The sequence below is a fragment of the Mus caroli genome, chromosome 7 (assembly GCF_900094665.2).
Source record: "Mus caroli chromosome 7, CAROLI_EIJ_v1.1, whole genome shotgun sequence".
Classification (NCBI taxonomy): domain Eukaryota; kingdom Metazoa; phylum Chordata; class Mammalia; order Rodentia; family Muridae; genus Mus; species Mus caroli.
The window spans coordinates 146,795,025-146,814,210 of NC_034576.1; the positions used below are offsets into that span (position 1 = coordinate 146,795,025).

Sequence of the window (19,186 nt, forward strand, 5' to 3'; positions counted from 1 at the left end):
CCCTCCCTCCCTCCCTCCCTCCCTCCCTCTTTCTCTTTTTACACAGGGTCTCTCTATGCAGCTCTGGCTGGCCTGGAACTCACTTATATAGACCAGGCTGGCCTTGACCTCACAGAGTTCCTCCTGCCTCTGCATCCCAAGTGCTGGGATTAAAGGGGTGCACCCTCATGCCATGCTGAACACATCCTTTTGGCAGGAGGAAACAGTGAAGCAGAGATGTTAAGCAATTTGCCTAAGGTCACAGCAGCTGGTTCCAGAACACTCTTTGCTTGTTTAAAGGGAGGTATGAGGGTTCTAATCCACTGGGATCCAGGCTGACCAAGACCCAACAACGCTCAACTGTGTTGAGAAAGAAACATTTAATATTAAAGTGGAAATTGCTGGTTTCTTTCATGTGAATTAGAGGCCAGTACTGGCACTAGGGCGCTGGAGCTGGGCCTTCTGCACTTGGCCACAGGCCCCATGGCACACATCAGCCGGGCTCTGTGCTGAGATGGAACAGAGGGTGAGACCATGCTCAGATGAGGGGTCAAGGGAGGCTCATGCAGGAAGGGGTCAAGGAGGCTCAGACAGAGGCGGGGTCAGACCTCAATGTTAGGCATCAGAGCAAGGGAGCAAAGTTCTTTCCACATGGGCTGAGCAAAGCCCAGAGGGGAGCCAACCACTCATCTTCCTAGGACTCCTATGGTCCTGATGGTGCTTGTTCTGGTGCTAACATCCCGCACCACACATACCATCACATACCAGCATCCTCCCACATGGACTCCCAGGGCCACTGCTGCTTGAATAATATACCTCACTTCATAGATGCAAACTGAGACACAGGTGCACTGGGGCCTCCTCTATAAATGATGAGACCTGTACCCTGATCCTGTGACAGCAACATGGCTTGTGGAGGGGAAAAACTTCTTTATCCACACCGGGGTTGAGCCATGCATAGAATCCAAAATAGCAGGATCACCACCTTGGCTTGGAGTGCCAAACCTAGGGCAGCACAGGACAGACAGTAAGGAGGAGCCGTGGCTTGGAGTACAGAGGCTAGGACAGCACAGGACAGACAGTGAGGAGGAGCTGAGCCAGGGCCGGAACAGCACGGAACCATAGTCCTGCTTCCTTCCTTAAGCATTTGTTTTGGCTACAGTGTGTTACACAATTGTCTTCACTTGGAGGATCCTGCACTGGGTGGTGAGCAAGTCTCTGGACCTGCCTGGATCAGACCAGGACGTGAGCTCTGTATGCTCCCAGAAGCCCTCTGGAGGACCTGCTCTTATCATCCAGCTCTTCTGAAGGACACTTCCTATATCAGTCAGCACAGCCCAGGTCAGGGACGGACGGAAGTGATGAAACCGTTCTATGTGGCCCCAAATATGAAAACATCTAAAACATTTATGACAAATCTTTACTTGGGCTCTGGGGATTTGAACTCAGGTCCTCATGTTTGTACGAGTGCTTCTGCTGACCTGGCCACCTCCCTGTCTCCAGATTTTTTGTTTTTTGTTTTTAAATACTGGCTGAGCTCAGGGCCAGCATGAGATGATGGTATGTGCCATACTTAGCCATGTATGCATTAGCTCCCTGATAGAGTTCTGCTCATGTAAATCCTGCATTTTTATGTTGTGGTCCCCACTTTCAAAGAGATGGTGTGGGAGGTGGTGCCACTGGGACCCCTGAGGGTAGAATAAGGAGCCCTTATTGAAGGGTTCCCTATTGTGTGAGGACATGGTGAGAGAGGGCACCTACACCCCAGGATCTGCTGCCCCCACAGGATCTGAATCTGGGATGTCTGGCCTTCAGGCCATGCAAAGAAATGGGGTATGCTCCCTGGATCGCTGCCTGTGATACCATTATTCCCATCAGGAGAGATGCTTGCTCGGTCAGAACTCAGAGCTGGGTTTCCAGGGAGTTCCAGGGCCTTGGGACTCCCCACTGCCTAACCTTCAGTGCAGACAATGGCATCCCTGCATTTTGACATGGGTCACTGAGACCCAATCTACCCGCTACAGAAGTTCAGCTCATGACCCACCACTGGCCTTTTGATCCCAGCCAACAGCTTCATTGTAACTTTCTCCACATCCCCTTCCAGCTTGAGGTGGTGGGGCCCAGTCTGGGACACCATCATCGAATCTCAGGCTCTAATCTGACATGTCATTCAGAAGTCCCTCCAGACCCTGCCGCTGGGCAGAAAGCACCGTCCTTTGTTCTGCACGAAGCTGACAGACGACTGAGACCTGTGATTATTCTATAATGTCGGAAAATTGATGGTGGCAAATAGCTAAATGGGCTCAAAGTTGCTCAACGTGACATTTCATTACGAGCTTTAAGATGTCAGACATCGCAGGCAGGAGCCGTCGGAAGCCAGGATTGCTGAGCCCACGCTAGTGAGGCAAAGATTAAAGAGCAGTTTTAAAGATTAAAACAGCAGTTCTAGGGGGACACGGAGCCCCACTCCTCATTGCAGCCAGCGGGGGAACAGTACCGCAGGCCTGCCATTGTGCAGAGCTGGGAACAGCTGGAGTGCAGGAAAAGAGCTCAATGGAAGGAGGGATTTGGGGAGAACTAATCCTTCCGAGGGTAATGAAAGGGTAATTGATGAGGGATTTGAGATCTCCGCTAAAGGCCCTTGACAGCTTACAGTGCAAAGGACCCAGGATGGCTTTTCCTGCTTACTTTACTACTTCCCGCAGCTCTCTCCCGTGGGCCCCTTCTTGTTTCTTTCCTTTGGACGTAAGCTTCCTTTCTCTGATGCAAGGCCTCTTTCTCTCAAATGGGTGGGCGTGGAGCCAGCCGGTACTTGCGTCTCTACTTGATGGACAGGCACACAATGGAGACATGCTGGTGAGACCCCAGTCTCAGAAGAATGAAAGCTTCTAGCTGCTCTTCCTCAGGCCTGGCAGTGCTTTGAAGGTGCAGAGTAACGGGGTCTCAGAGAGAGGCCGCTGACAAACTCCCACCATCCTGGCTGGAGCAAAGAAATTCTGAAGAGACTCCTGGGCCCCTCCCTTCTGCCATCAGACTGTTCAAACAATGGAACCCAAGGAATTGGAATTTTCCCAGGAGTCTCATGCTGAGGAAGAGAAAGGCTGAAGCCTGGTGCCAGACAGAGGGGAGCTTGTCTCCCCAAGAGACCTCACACAGGTCTGAGAACTTGTCAGACCACCTTGCAGGAGAGACTGGAGCTGAGACAGTGATGGGTCAGTGATGGGCAGGACCACACCCTGACCAGGACTTTTAGCTCTGCACTCCTCCTGCCCTCTGTTTAAACCTAAGCCTTGAGTCCTGACCCTAAAGACAGACTTGAGAATCACTGGTGAACTCTTTGACCCTCATGCCAGTGTGGCTGCACTGAATGGCTCTCCTCTCTGATTTATACTGTTACTTACCCGTGTAATTGATCAATTGATGGTGGCTGAGCCAGGCTCAGGGTTACCTGGGCCCAGGCTGACTCTGACAGCACTTGGAAAAGTAGATGTTCATTGTTCAATAACAACTGGCTCACTGCCTGCAGCACCACACACAGGCATTTCATGAGAAGCCTCCCATTCCCAGCCTGAGAGCCATGCTGGGCAACCCCTTCCTGTGTGCCCTCACGACCGCTTAGGGCACACATCTGCTTTCCCAGGAAGGCACCTTGCAGGGGCTAGGAGAGCATTTGAATGTCAAGGTATGAACAGAGAGCCCTTGCTTACTTTTAGAGGTAGGCAGTCAGGCAGACAGGCAGGTAAGCAGGCCGTAGAGCTGCCCTCTGTTTCAACCTGTGTGATGTCTGGCAAACCACTTAACCTTTCTGTGCTTCAGATCTCTCATTAGAGAATATACCCCAAGATGTCTGTAGGTACAGGGCAGCCCACCAACCTTGTTCAGCACACAGATTTAGGGTCTTGGGTGACAACACAGTAGGTCAGACACGGTATCTTTCTAAACTGCACATCAGCCCTAGAAGTTGCTCTCTGGCAAGCTCCCTGAAGGATTCTGAAATGGCAAGTCCTACCCTCACTGGGAGGAAAATGGGCAAATGGCCCCTGTCCCCAGAGAACAGGTGAGAATGTCCTTTCTAGTCATCTTCATTAGGGTGACACCAAAACATGGCAGGTGAATGCATACACACATATGCACACACACATGTATGCATGCACACACATGTATGCATGCACACACATGTACATACACACACACATGCACATGTGCATGTGCACACAACATACACACACACACACTCAAGCACGTTCAAGCGCACATGCACGTGCATGAGCACAGGTACACACACATGCACACACACACACACACACACACACATGCACAGGGTCTATTCCTACTACTACATAGCTGCCAGAGGGAAGCTGAGGTAATCCCTCAGCTGCTATGCATGTTGCTAGGCCAGTGAGATAGTAAGCAAGTTGGACCAATGTGACCAATCTGGCAGTGTTCTATGCTTGTACTGGGGCTTGGGGTGTCACTGTGGGGCTGCCCTAGGTGAGCAGTGTGTGCTCTAGCCTGGGGCAGCAGCAAGGGGGGCAGGAATAAGGGACAGTATGAGAGAGATGGTGTCAGAGGGACGGAGTCTGTATGGCCATCTCACATACCCCCTGATCCTTATACACTTGAAGCAGAAGCAAGAAGAGTAGGGGTTCAAGGTCATCCCTGGCTATAGATCAAGTTCAAAGCTAGTGTCAGCTTCATGGAACCCTGTATTTAAAAAAAAAAGCCAAAAGTAAGAAAAAAATCTTTAAGAGGCACCAGGTGCCACCTTCTTTGGAACAGGATACAGAGTAGGGACAACAGGTCTCTGCAAAGGCAAGATGGATGACTCTGTACACATGGGGGAGTCCACGACAAAGGAGGTGTTACCCACTACCTGTGACAGACTTCATTCACTGTTGGTGAACACTTCCCACCCTCAAGGCTAGGCCATGTGGGTGGAACTTCGGTGAGGACCCTTCAAGAACCTTTAGGGCTGGGGCACAGCTCAGTGATAGAACCCAAGCTTAGCCCCTATGAATCTGGCTGCAGGAAGCTCCAGTTCCAACCCTAGCATACCCACCAAACAGACAAACAAACTCAAGGTCTGCTGTGGCAGGTTGTGGTTTCCATATTTGGGCTGCAGCCAAATCGCTGTCCCTGGAGAGCTCAGAAATGATTTAGCTCAAATGAAGTGTGGGGTCATACAAACACCTCCCCTCCAGCGGAGGCCTCCTTCCTCCTAGAGGAGCCTCACAGTAGAGGTTGCTGCTCAAGCTCTGAGGGAGGCTGAGGCTCCAGAGGCTCCTCTCCCACCTTTCCTCCTAGAATTCTCCAGGGAGAGACTTCATGGTCAGACACAACCTCCAGGCAGATCCTCCCAAGGTGGGTAGCGGTGCACCCTGGGAAATGTGATGTGAACCCAAGTACCCTGAGGAGCTGATGTCCATCTCAGAGAATGCTCTGGCCACTGTCCTCCATTGCAATTGAGTCCCTCCTGACCAATCACTGCAGAACTTACTCTGTCATTTATGGCCTCTGACTCAGTGCAAGGCAGGAAAACATCTATGACATGGTGACCCAGAGTGTTGGCTTCTGATTCCTCCTAGCAAGAACATGAAGTTCTTTAGAGCAAGTCCCTGCTGACCTCTCTAAGATCCCCTGACACACTCCCACCCATTTCCTGCAGCAGCAGGCTCCTTCAGTGTCCTGCACCTCACCCCCAGGGCCTTTGCACATGCTGTTTCCTTGGAATCCTAGTTGTTAAGACTTAAGAGCACTGAACCCCACTGGGCTTGCTTCTTGTGGTTTCTGAGGTGGTAAATACTTGGCAGCATCCCTTACACACTGACTGGTAAGTCTCTTTAGAGACTCTGTTAGCCCTAGGACCTCAATGATCACCTTGTTGCTGCCTCCAAAGTTCTGAGGTTGCAGGTACACAAACAAACACACTTTAAAACAAACAAACAAAACAACAGGGATACTAGGGATTTGAACTCAGATCCTCAAGCGTGCATAACAGGAGTTCTTATCTACTGAGCTGTCTCCAAAACCCTACTCTGGGCACTCTCATAGGCATTTTCTTAACCCCACCCCCAACCCAATAGTCCAATGTGTTCAGTGGCAGCAACCATTCATAAAAGGTGTGGAACATGGGCTGAGACTGTGCCCATGGCCTGCCTCCTCTCACCACATTCCCAGCTTAGAGACAGATGAGGAAGCTGAACTTAATGCTCAGAGTCTCAGTGAACATACTGGGCTGTCCAGTGGCTTAAGACATGGCACTGAATAATCTGTCAGACTCACCACTGGGACTTTCACCCACTGCACGTCTTCATTGCTGTCTGCATACCTGCCTCCTAACCATGTAGCTCAGTCCGACTCTGAGGACCTTGGAACCAAGAAGAAACCCTTAGACTGGGGCCTTCAGGCAGAGAGAAAATGTGGGCTGCATGAGATCCAGGTGAACAGAAGGTTCTGGTGCATCTTTGGCCACGTTTCCCTGTTAGTAAGGTGCTTGTCTGACCAGCACAGGCTAAAATGACACAGACTGGGAAGGGACCCAGAATTACCCCCTTGGTCTACTATGGCTTCCCACAGCCAAGAGTGTTCAAGGATGTTCTGGCCTTTGTTACTGCCCTGTAACCCATCAGCCAGTTGAGTCCAGAGGTGGTAAAGCAGGCCCTCAAATGCTACTTATAAGGTTATCATAGCTCAGTTCACAAGCTTTCTGCCTCTTCTAGGCAGCCTCTCCTAGGTGACCCTGCCATTTTCTTCCGAGCCATTTCCTTTCAGCTGGGAGCCCTGCTCAGAGCCTGCAGCCAGTATGGGAACCAGCCACCCCTGTGTGACTCATGTATCCCCTGCTGGCAAGGCTGTGCAGAGTCCTGCTTGCAAAGAAGAGATCTGCCTCATTTGCTATCAGACATCTATGGAAGGCCTAGGAGCTGGCTGGGGGTAAAGATTTTGCTGTGTAAGCATGAGGACCTGCATTCAATCCCTGCAATCTATAGGAAAAGCTGGGTGTTAGGGCATGTACTTGTAATCTCAGTGCTGGGGAGGCAGAGACAGGAGGATCCCCGGAGTTCCCTGGATTAGATGGTCTAGCATTACTTGGTGAGTCCCAGATCAGTAAAAGACACAAGGTAGGGCTGGTGAGATGGCTCACTGGGCAAAGGTACTTGTTGCCAAACCTAACAATCCAAGGAACCCTTGGGGCCCATGTGGTGGAAGGAGAGAACCAATGTCTGAATATTGTCCTCTGACCTCTACACATGTGCTGTGGCTCATGTGCACCTCTCTACATGCATACAAGACAAACATGAATAAATGTAATCCAGAATTAGACAAAACCCCACACGGACAGTGGCCAAGGACAGTGGCCAGCTGTCCTCTGCCTTCCACATACATGTGAACACATGTGCACCAACACACACGCATACACCACCACCACCACCACCACCACCACTCCTCCTCCTCCTCCTCCTCCCAGCTTGTCTTCAAAGCTGAAGTCTGGGCCCCAGACTGTGACAGCTGGGGTTAGAGTCTCTGTAGGGAACAGCTAGTTGTCCCTAACTCTGATCAGGCTCAGGCTTGAGGACTGTAGTTTAATTTTGCCATTGCTATTCAGAGCTGGGTGACCTCAGACAACTTGTGACCCTCTGGATGACAAGCCACAGCAGGATTTCTCAAAGCCTGGACTATATTGACACCTTTCAGCCGAGTTAGAAGATCCTTGCTCATCTGGGATTCAGTGCAGACATGTGGCCATCAGGTATACTATGTGACCCATCTTCACACCCAGTACAAAGACCCGTGGACCATCGGGCTCAGAGTCAGAAGAGTGTGTTCCTGTCCCTGCAATGCGGGTGGCCTGGGCTGAAGGTTCCACTTACCCCAGAGGGCCATAAACACAGAGAAGAAGACGGTGGCAGGGTTGTCAAAAAGGTGACTGGCACGGGCTGTGGCACAGGCTGAGCTCATCTTCCAGTAGCTGCAGGTCTTGTCACAGAGAGGACACATGGTGATGTTGTGTCTCTGGTCGCACATCTCCATGCTGTAAGACAGAGATGGCCTCAGGTTCCCAAGTGGCCTCAAGTCATCAAGTCCCAGTCCACTTTCCAGGGTCAATGGAGGGTGTCCCCGGCAGTCATAGGTGTATTGGCTAGCTGTGGCCACTCTATCCCTTGATAGCCCTCTCTATCCCTGTCACATGCTTTACAGGCATGGGACCCATGTCTGACCATGAGTTTCAGGGCCCTAGGTTCCATTCAATATCCTTGACTTAGGCTCTCATGGTTTGGGGGGAAGGGTCCTAGATCATCACCTTTAACAGAACATTGATAGAACCAGCTCTGGAAACACACAATCATGTCCACATTTCTCTTGGGACAGAAAGAGGCATCCGAGTGTCCTCTCTGGAGTGAGGTTTGGATGGTTACCTTGGGTGATACCTGAGATCAATACTCCTGATACCTGTATAGCACAGGACCCCCAGGTGGCCTCCCTATTGTCCCCAGGACCCCAAAGCTGTGCTACGTGCATAGAAGCCAGTTCTTTCTATGGTCAGGCTCAGAAGCCCAAGGGAGGGTGAACTGCAGCCAGGAGGCCTCACTGTGGCCAGACCTATGCTGAGTGACTGGTGGCACTGGGCATCATGCCATGACCCTTATAGGGCACACTGGACAGCTAAAAAGGTGGAGAAAGGGTACCCAGCGCTTCTCTCTTTGGGTGGCTAGGCTCAAAGGAGCATGCCCCAGGTTCCCAAGTACCCTGAGGGGCTCACTTGGGAAACAGGGGAGGTTCCAGGTCCTGATGAGCGAAGTACACAGGCTCAGCTTGGCTCTGAGGCAGTGCCTCGGTAGCTGAGGAGCTTTGAGGCCAAGGCACTGGGCCCTTCCTTGCTCATGCTAATACATCCTGAAGTTTACAATCTTTAGCTGAAGGGTGGGGTTGGTGTTGGTGTTAATCACTAATCTGGAGGTGTCCCCTGACCTGGACTGGCACTGGGAGGCTATCCTAGCTTCATAGATGGGAGCAGGAGCCCAGAGGGGAAAAAAAAAGTAAATTCCTTAGGCATACAGCATGGTGGGAATATTAAAGCCTGATCTTGGAACGAGAGCCCTGGGCTTGGAATGGCTCTTGGTTTCACAGGCCCTGCTGAGCTCAGGTTTCTGGGCTGTGTTCTGCACTGTCCTGTACTCCGTGACTTTGATCCAGTCCACTAGCTTCAGGCTCAATGTCTGTGGAAAATGAGGAGAGGGGCCAGAATACTGCCCTCTAGCCACAGCCTACCCCGAACTTTCCTTCTTTCAAACTTGGACCAGACCCTGACCTATAAATAGATGCTCAGGCTGGAGCGACCATTCCCAGGGGGCAGATGGCCATCCGGGAGAAAGCTGAAGTGAGTTTTTGCTTTTTGCTTTGTTTTTCAGATTTCTGGGTCCATATGAACTTGTGCACATATTTGTGCTGGCTCTCTGGGAACCCCCTCTGTGCCCGAGGTGGAGAACACCAGCTCCATTCTCTTTTTGAGCATCAAGGAAGCTGGTCATTCACAACGGATGTGAAGTCGAGAACAGGCTAAGGGCCACCAAGACAGTGGTTTTGGGGTTTCTGAGGAGATGTGATATATGCATGCACATGTGGGAGAGAGGAGGGCACCCAGAGGAGAGGGAGGAGCCTGAGGTTCTGAGTTCAAGTCTCAGCTCTGGCACATGTGTGCAGTCTTGGGAAGGGTGCTGAGTCCTATGCCTCAGTTTCTCAGCCTTCCTAGATGAACTGAGTGTAAGAGCACAATGCTGTTGGATGGCTGGGAAGGTGAAGTGACATGGACCAGCATGCGTGTGACCTTTTCAGGGGCCAGTACAACCCGGCTCTAATGTGGCCACTGCTGTCACCAGCCTCTTAGGGCCTTAAATTAGCACAACGTTACCAGATGCCCAGGATCTGTGAGGCCCACTTCTTTCTTCAAACTGAGATCAGTGAGTAGACAGGATGATCCCAGTTGTGACCAGTCTGGTCTGAGCCCCTCACCCTAGGAACTGGTGGGTAGGAGGCTATTCCTGCTGGGTCAGCTGTGTCCCAAGGCCATGCTGTCTGCTTGGCTCAAGACTGGGGAAGGCTAGAGGGTCTGAGGACTGGCCTTAGGCACAGGGAGTGCCAAGGTCCAATTCCACTCGCCTGCCTGCCTATGTGTCTCTGTGGCTTTAAGCTGTCCTCCTTGCCAGCCTCAGCTTCCAATGCAAATGCCAGCAGCGAACAAACAGCTTCTTTCTGGGGGCTTTAAGCTCAGCCCAAATCAAGAAACACAGCCTGAAGGTCCAGTACTCAGAGAGGACTGGTGGGGCAGGGTACACAGGGTGGTTGTCACTGGCCACCCCTTCCCTGTGACCTCAGTTCTGATCTGACAGACTCCAAGGGGGACTACATGCCTCTGGCTGCCATGCAAGATCAACTGGGGCAGAGGCCAAGGTTGGACAGGCCTGGGCATTGTCTGTGCCCCTAGATGATTACTGTTTGCCTTTCTGACCATGTGATCTAAGGAGGCTGAGCTGCCAGAGTGAAAAACCTCGGTGCCTCCTCTAGGGAGTCCACACCCTGAGCGAGCAGAGCCCCCTCTACTCAAGCACATCATGGCAATACCCCCACTCCACTTCCTGCTTCTCACAAGCTTTGAGTTCTGGCAGTTGACAGGGAGCCTTACACACACACCAAGTCTCAGTCATTTTTTCATCTGTCCCATCAGCAAATCCCAGCATGCACTGCATTATCTTTGCATTACAAATCCTTGAATTATCCATGCAGACACAGAAACAAGCTTTCTTTTGCTTGGGACTGAGAGAACTGGGGAGGGAATCCTGGCGAATGAAATAGCAGACGCCTTATTTACATATTAAAACATGGAAGGGGCTGAGAGATGGCTCAGTGGTTAAGAGCACTGGCTCTAGAGTCCCAACCCCATATGATAGCTCACAATTTTTTGTAACTCCAGCTCCAGGGGAATCTGTGGCTCTCTTCTGGCCTCTGTGGGTATTGCACACACATGGTACACACATAGACATGTAGACAAAACATTCATATACACAAAATTAAAGCATCACACAGAAAAATTGGCTAGATATAGGTGGTTTGTTGCTTTGTTTGTTTGTTTGTTTTGGTCTGATGAGATCCCACCTCTTCCCCAGCTGACAGAAACCAAGTTCTCTACTGACTGAAAACAGTGCTAACATTCCAACCTGCAACTCCATGCCAGAGCAGCACAGTTCTGAGAAGGTCCTACAGCTGCCAATGGGGTCGAGCCAGCTCGGATCCCCTGTGTGACCTCAGGACACAGGTATCATGTCCTCCACAGAGCCCAGGATTGCTGCCTACCTGGGGATGTTTTCGTCCACGGTGGCACATCCATAGAGAAAGACAATGACACCCACGATTGAGGCAGGGATGAGCATCTGGGTGTAGGCTCCAAGCCAGGCAAAGTACAGGCCAACCTTCTCGCCAAAGTATTTCCTATGGCAAGAAACAAAGGGATACACTCACACCCTAGACCAAGGGACATATCATGTCCCCCACCCAGTGGGACATGCTGTGCCACTGTTTTTCTGGAGAGTTCGAGTGTGAGGCTCTAGTATACCCTCCCCATCCGACATAGATCTTGTCTCTGTTTGTTCCTCCTTACCTATTTTTCTTTATGTTTCAGTAATAAATTTGAACCAAGGGCCTCACAAATGCTAGGCCAGTGCTCTCCCACTAAACTATAACCCCGAACATATTTATATTCTCTCTTTCTCTCTTCCCTCCATCCATCCCTCCTCTGCTCTTCCCCCCTCCTCTCATAGAACAGGCTAGCCTCAAGTTCATTATATAGCTGAGGATGACCTTTAACTTGTGACTCTCTCTTCAGTTTCCAAGTACTGGGATTACAGGTAGGCACTGCCATGCCTGGCTTACACCATGCTGAGCATGGAACCTAGGGCACAGGCATGCCAGGCAGGCATTCTACCAGCTGAGCTGAATCTCCAGCCTCTTTTGGGGACTGGATTTTTCTCTATAGTGCAGCTTTGACCTCACTATATAGCCCAGGTTGGCCTTAAACTCCCATTCTTCCTGCCTCAGCCTCCCAAGGACTGGGGTTGTCTATGTGTCACCAGGTTGGACTTTGTCACTCCTCCCTGCCCTAGGGAAGGACGCACTTCTGTTTGTGAAGCCCTCAATGGTGGTCCAGGTGTGTCGCCATGGTTGTAGGTTCCATCCCAAGCCCCATTCAGTGTAAGCAACAAAAGAAACTTGGTCAGAGACATCAGGCAAACCCTCCCACCCCCATAGAGTCTGTTAGTCCTCCCTAGCTGACATGAACTGTCACCATTCACATCCTCATCCATAAGCCCCCACAGAACTCGAAGCCCAACTGGCTGCCCAACCTATTGGTCTCTCAGGCTGTCCTGCAGATCCTCTCAGACCTTGTTACAAATTCTCACACACTGAGGCAGATGCTTCTTCAGGTGATCTCAGCAGCTGCCTTGGTGATCAGGCTGAGGAGGACTCAAAGAGAGTCAGTGGGCATGGTCAAATGCTGGCCATCCAGCAGATATAACTAGGCAGTGTCACAAATCCTACTTAAGTTGCCTTGCTTCAGGGACACTCAATGGCCCACATAGCCTCTGAATTCAAGCAGATTCCCAAGTGGCTGAAGATTTGGAGCGGTTGACAAGCCCAGAGACTTTATAATCCTGACACAGCCTTGAGTCTTGCTTCACATAGACACTGGCTAAGAGGCCAGGTACCCCCACTTACCTGACCAGGTCAATGGGCTGGTATTTGTAGAAGACTCCGTAACTTGCCCATTCCTCATACAGGAGCTGGGGAGGAAGGAATGGGGGGAAGTTGGTGGAGAGGTCTCTCTCTCTCTCTCTCTCTCTCTCTCTCTCTCTCTCACACACACACACACACACACACACTCACTCTCTCTTCAGCTGCAGGATCTCTTATGACAGGGTAGAGTGGCCCGAATCCCAGAACAGCTGTCTGTGTACTGTTATTGTGTAGCTGCCATTGTTACTCACACTGTGTCCTAGAAGAACGTCTGGGTTTCAGTTATCCACTCATTCATTCATTCATTCATTCATTCATTCATTCATTCACTTATTCATTCAACAAGAATGCCAGGGAAGGGACTGGCATTATGGATTCAGGTGGGTGTGGGAAAGATGTTTCTAGAAGGTTATGGAATCTCAGCTTTTCATGACTGGATTGGGAATTCACCTACGACAACTGACAAGAGGTCACTTGGGTCAGATACCAAATAGTTTATTATCTAAAATGTGTCAAACCACTGGGATTCAAGCAGAGATGCATGGATGGTAAACTTGAAAGAGAATCTCCTGGTATACAGAGATAGCACAGGACAGGCTGCTGAATTAACGCCTGTTGTGAAAGAAAAGAGACCAGGGCCGGCCAGGTAGCTCAGCATGCAAAGGTGCTTGCCATCAAGCTTGGTAACCTGAAGTCAGTCCCTAGGGCATGGTACAAGAGAACTGACTCCTACAGTTGGTCCTCTGGCCTCAACACGTGTTCTCTCTCTGTCTCTCTCCCTCCCTTTCTCCTGCTGCACAGTCTCTCATGATGGGACAGAGTGGCCCAAACCCCACATAGCTGTCTGTACTGTCACCACTACTGTGCACAGACTGGGTGTAAATGGGGCCCAGAGAACCTCCTTGGCACACACCCTCCATGCCTAGCCTGGCAAGGAATTACCAGGCAATGGACTGTGTCCCCACTTCCCAAGGGGGTCCCATGTCAGAGCTCCTGAGCCAATCTTCATGGGACAGGACTATCTGGTCCTCAGTTATCCTTCCTCTATTGACAACAGAATATTAATTGAGAGGAGACTAGGTAGGACTCCCATGGTCCTTGTCTCTACTCTCACTCTGTCACTTGTCATGTGTCTTCTTTCTGTAATGTTCAATTCTATTTATGTATTTAAATTATATGCCTCTGGCTCTCTCCCTGCCCCTGCCATGTGTGTGTGTATGTGTGTACATGTCTGTATGTGTATGTGTGTGTGTCTCTGTGTCCAGGTATGTGCCATCTGGCAGATGGCAGCCTGGGATGTCATCCTTAGGAAGGCCATTCACCTCTTTTGATCCCCCATTAGTCTGGAGCTCACCAGTTAGACTGGCTGTCCACAATACCCCAGGACACTCCTGTTTCTCTTTGCAAGCTGCCATGTTGACTTATTTTCCACACAGGTTCTGAGGATTGAATTCAGGTTCTTGTGCTTATGAGAGAAACACTTTAGCAATTGAGCTTTCTCCTGAGCCCCTTAACATTCAAATTTAAAAATGAGGGTGGGGTGGGTCTCTGTACTCAGGTGTTATACATCCATGAAAACATCATCCCAGACACTCTCAGGGACTGGACATGTGGACTCCCTGCATATGTGCAGCCCTGAGTCTCATGTGGGTACTAGCAGCTGGGACCTTTTGAGAGGACCTTTTGAGGTCACATAGTTGGGGCCCTGACTCCAGACACCATGGATCTTTGATGGAGCAGAGCAGTTGCTATATGTGGGTAGGAAACTCAGCTAGTCATCTTATTGGCTATCTGAATGCCCGTTGGTTCAGTCTTCCATAAGCAGCGGTGGGTCCCACGCTGCCTGAGATGGTCTCAACTCAAAGGTCCAGGGTAGAGGGGGAAGATTGATACATGTGACTCTTTTTTTTTTTTCCGTTTTTTTTCCAACAGGGTTTCTCTGTGTAGCCCTGGCTATACTGGAACTCACTTTGTAGACCAGGCTGGCCTCGAACTCAGAAATCCGCCTGCCTCTGCCTCCCGAGTGCTGGGATTAAAGGCGTGCACCACCATGCCCAGATTTCATGTGACTCTTTAAAGGTGAAAGACAGGTAGGGCAGCATAATCTCCACTTGGGGGGTTCCTTCTTTGCCAGCCTGTCTATCTGTCTGTCTGTCTGTCTATCTATCTATCCATCCATCCACCTGTCCTCTTTTTGAGACAGTACTAGAGGCTGGTCATGACTTTGTTGTGTAGCTGAGGATGACCTTGAACTCTTGGTCTTTCTGCCTTTAACTCCTGGATAATAATTAGGATTGCAGGTGTCGCTACCATGTCTGTTTATGCAGTACTTGGGAATGAACCCAGGGCCTTGTGAAGGCTTGGCAAGCACTCTACCAACGGAGCTGCATGCCCAGCCTCTTCCTGACACTCCTTCTGCAGCTCTGTGAATTAACAATTGTGTGTTTCATTAACAGGCAGTCCACATACCTCCAGGGAGCAGGGTAAAAAGCAAGGGAGAGCCAGAGGCAATTGTGAGGAATAGGGGTCCCTGCTGGGAGGCTGGGACTTGCCTGCCAGATCCCTACCAGCACGACTGTCTCTGGCCCTAAGGTCCCAGATTGGGCTGACACAGGATGAACACCACTACATTCTCAGAGAGGCTTCCCGGTAGGAACTTGAGAGGAAGTGTCACCATGCCTGAGCCAGGGCAGATTCAGGGAGCCCTAGGCAGACCTGCTTCTGTCTCTCCTTTGTACCAAAGGCTAGCTAAGGGGTGCTCTTTCCTCTTGGGTCACTATAGGATCCTGATGGCTCATGTGTGTCACTATGACCTGCACAGGCTATACAGACATGGGAGAAGGCTACAGTTTTATCAGGAGAGCAACGCAGGCCACCAGCAAACCTTGATGAATCAATACTAACCCCTTGTCAGGTGACCAACCTCTAGCTCGCCTGTACCATATTGCTCTGTACCAAACCTGATGGCAGCAGGGGTCAGGAGATACTCATCAGAGAAGAAGGCAGGAGACCAGGGAAAGAGACTTGGGGTAGGAGGGGAAGGACAAAGAGAGAGGCAGGGGATGCAGCTGAGAGGAAAAGGAAGGGAGGGAGGGAAGCATGGGGGTGAGAGACAGAAAGAGGGAGAGGGAAGAGGAAGGAAAGCAGAGAGAGGTGGGAAGGGGGAGGGAGGGAGGCAGACAGATGGGTGAGAATTTACAAGCTTCTTGGAAATAAAGTGTTAAATCTGGAGAATTGAACTTCATGTAACCACTGTCAGGGGGTCTGGCTGGCCTGTGTGGCCTCTGCAGGCTCATCATCGTCCTGACGGAGGTTGGCAGACAACAGTGAGCTTTCTCCATGAGTACCACACTGTGAACTCTTCCTGCTCTGAGGCAACCTCCCTCACCCTTTGCAGTCAAGCAAGCGGCTCACAGGGAGATTCACTAGCATGGGAGTAGCCTGGGGGGCCTCTTTAGCCTCAGTCAGCTCAGGAGGAGTAGGGCTTAGGGTGGGTGGGCTGTGAACTGCAGCAGACATGGTCAGGCTGGGGACCATCTTTGCTAACTGCTCAACAGATGAATAACAGAGTTCGGATTCATTTTCCATATTTTTGTGGTTCTTAGTCCAGGACAGAGACGGGGCAGACTCGCTCAAACCACATCTGTACATCTCCCATGATGACAGAACCCCTTCCTTAGTGGTCTGGTTGACTCTTTATCTGTGGGACTCTGACTGGCCTCGGGAGGATCCAGCAACTGGACGTGTATATGTACGTGTATGCGTATATGCATATATCCGTATAGTTGACTCAGGTGTTATGTCCTAGGTTTAATTAGCATTTGCCTTGGTGTAGATCAGAAGTTGCCTGTGGCCCTGGGGGGAGGTTGGCTAGAGGCCCCCAGTGACTATGATCCAGACAGCAAGTCTGTGCTGAGCCATGCTCACACCCACCTCTGGCAGAAACCTCACTGCTACACTGCTCAGCCCAGGAAAATGTCCTTGCTACACCTTGTTTCTTTGGTCCTCTCAGGTACCTGGGGTCAGGTTCTGGGGGTTCCCATTCATCCATTCATCTAACAATCCATCTTTATACCCATTCACCTACCCACCCACCCATCCATCATCCATCTATTTATCCACAGATATAATGGGAATAGCAAAGAAGAAGCCATAGATTTTGTCACAGAAAAGGGAAAATTTTTCATTCAAACCAACCCACTTTAAAATGGAGCCATCATGGGAGAACAGAGGTTCTATGACAGGATCAAAATACTTACTGTAGCTTCCCCTCTTCCTTCCATCTATCATATCTACTTACTGACTCACCAACTCACCATCCACCCATCCATCCATACACCTATACATTTCATCCACCCTTTCATCCATCCATGCATCCGTCCATCTATTCATCTATCCACGTATTCATCCACTCATTCATCATCATCCATCTACTCATCCACCCACCTACCCATCCATGCATCCATTTATCTATCTATCTATCTATCTATCTATCTATCTATCTATCTATCTATCTATCCATCCACTCATCCATCCATCCATCTACTCATCCATTCCCCTATCCATCCATGCATCCATCTGTCTATCCACTCATCTTTCTCTCCACCTACTTATCATCTATCCATCCTTATATCCATTTTTCTGTCTACCCACTCCCCATCTATCCATCTACTCATTCAACTATCCTGAGGTATACCCATCTCTCTACTTACCTATCCATGCATCCATCTTTCTACCCACCCACCCACTCATCTATCTGTCCAAATAATGACTGCCACCCATCTAACATTTTTTTTTTTTTTTTTTTGGCCAGGCCTTGTACTCTTTGCTGGGACATAAAATTCGCTGGAGTGGAGTGTTCCCAGCAGAGTTAATAGCTGGGCCTGGACAACCTGGAGCTGTGTTGCTGGACCTGGCATTCAGCAGAGCCAGGAAGTTATCTGGATAAGTAATAGCTATTCCTGGCATGGTGTGACTGTCAGCTGCATCACTGGGACCAGCATGATGGCTGGTATGGCTGAAGCTCTGAGGAGAGTAGGGGGCTAGGATGGTGGAGACAAATGAGGTGGCTGCTGTTCATGAAAGAAGGACCTCAGCCAAGAAGTCCACAAAGAGTGAGGGGGTGGACTCTGAGCCCAGAGCTTGCTAGAACATGGGGTAGACTGTGCTTTTCCAGCAGGACAGGATAAGAGAGTTCAGAGGGCCATGGGGTCTCAGATGAATGCCAGATGGGACACTAAAAATAACCAAATATGTCATTTTAATGCTAAATCAGATAGAATCTTCAGTTAAATTCCCAGGCAGGCAAGTTGCATCAAGTACTAACCATTTAAAAACACGCCTGGGGCTGGAGGAGTCTGAGAGGGAAGGACATGCTACCCAGAGGTCCCTAGACCTGGGATGTGGGGGACAAGGCCTCTATTGTAAGCCTCATAAAGGAGCACCCTGCATACCACTTGCAGGGGGACATGAGAGGAGCAGAGGTCCAGGGAGGGCTCCCTCTCCATGAGGAAGGCCTGGGTTTGGTTAATTGACAGGATTGCTTGGATGTAACTGTGGAAGTCTAGCAAGGGGTAGGGGCATTCCTGAGTGTGGAACCAGCAGCTGGGGGGAGACACTCACACAGGGGCAGCTTCTTGGGGGAATCTCCTGAGCAGAGCAAGGATTCTTACTGCTGGAGAAATGAGGAAGGCCAGCAAAGAATAACACATAGTTTTCCAAGAGTTCCACCGAACTGCTCAGTAACTTCTCTATTCAAAAGGGCTCCAGGTAAGTTTGAACACCATGAAATCAGTTCCCCAGGGTGTGTGGAAGCTGTGGCTCTCTGGGCAACTGGCCACAGTGAGTCCATGTATACTGATCATAGAGCTGGTGGAATGAGGCCAGGTACCTTCAACAACCATGAGAGTCAGGAGCATGGTGCAGGGAGACCCCTTAAGACAGGGGTTCCCTGGAAGCCAGTGTGGGAGAGGAGGGTGGAGAGGAAGGGGGTAGGATCCCAAGAAGTGTTTTTCCTTTGCATGGTCAAGGGTAAAGGGAAGGAAACAGAGAGCCCCCAGGTGCTCACCCCTCCCAGCCATACCTCCCACTCCACTTTCACACACTTACTTTCCTGTCGTTGAACTCAACGTTGTCACCCTCATAGTCCCCCTGTGAATGAAAGCAAAAGTAAGTTCCAACCATGCCACAGTGCGTGAGGTTGACCAGATGTCTCTTTTCCCATGGTCAGGACTATACCAGTCTTGTTGGCTACTTAGCTGGCTTCTGATTCCAGACTCAAGTTTTGTCTCCCCTTGACCTAGAGTGGGATCTGAGAGGAGACCTATCAAGTTGCCCTGAAGTTGGCAGGGCTAAAGAAAGGAGGTTTTGAGGGGAAAGAAACTCTTCCTTTAACAAGAACATGTGGTATACTCTGTGATGG

At 50.4% G+C, this 19,186-nt stretch overlaps 1 protein-coding gene across 3 annotated transcripts in view; it reads right to left on the minus strand.

Annotated features, from left to right (window-relative positions):
• Nucleotides 1–19,186, minus strand: part of Ano1 (anoctamin 1) — a 146,781-nt gene that overhangs the window by 37,521 nt on the left and 90,074 nt on the right. For all 3 annotated transcript variants that reach the window (XM_021166442.2, XM_029480047.1, XM_029480046.1), the window contains 4 exons: nt 18,874–18,915; nt 12,748–12,812; nt 11,329–11,463; nt 7,851–8,011 (listed from right to left, as the gene is read on the minus strand). In XM_021166442.2, coding sequence (XP_021022101.1) covers nt 7,851–8,011; nt 11,329–11,463; nt 12,748–12,812; nt 18,874–18,915 — 403 coding nt within the window. The remainder of the gene's footprint in view (nt 1–7,850; nt 8,012–11,328; nt 11,464–12,747; nt 12,813–18,873; nt 18,916–19,186) is intronic.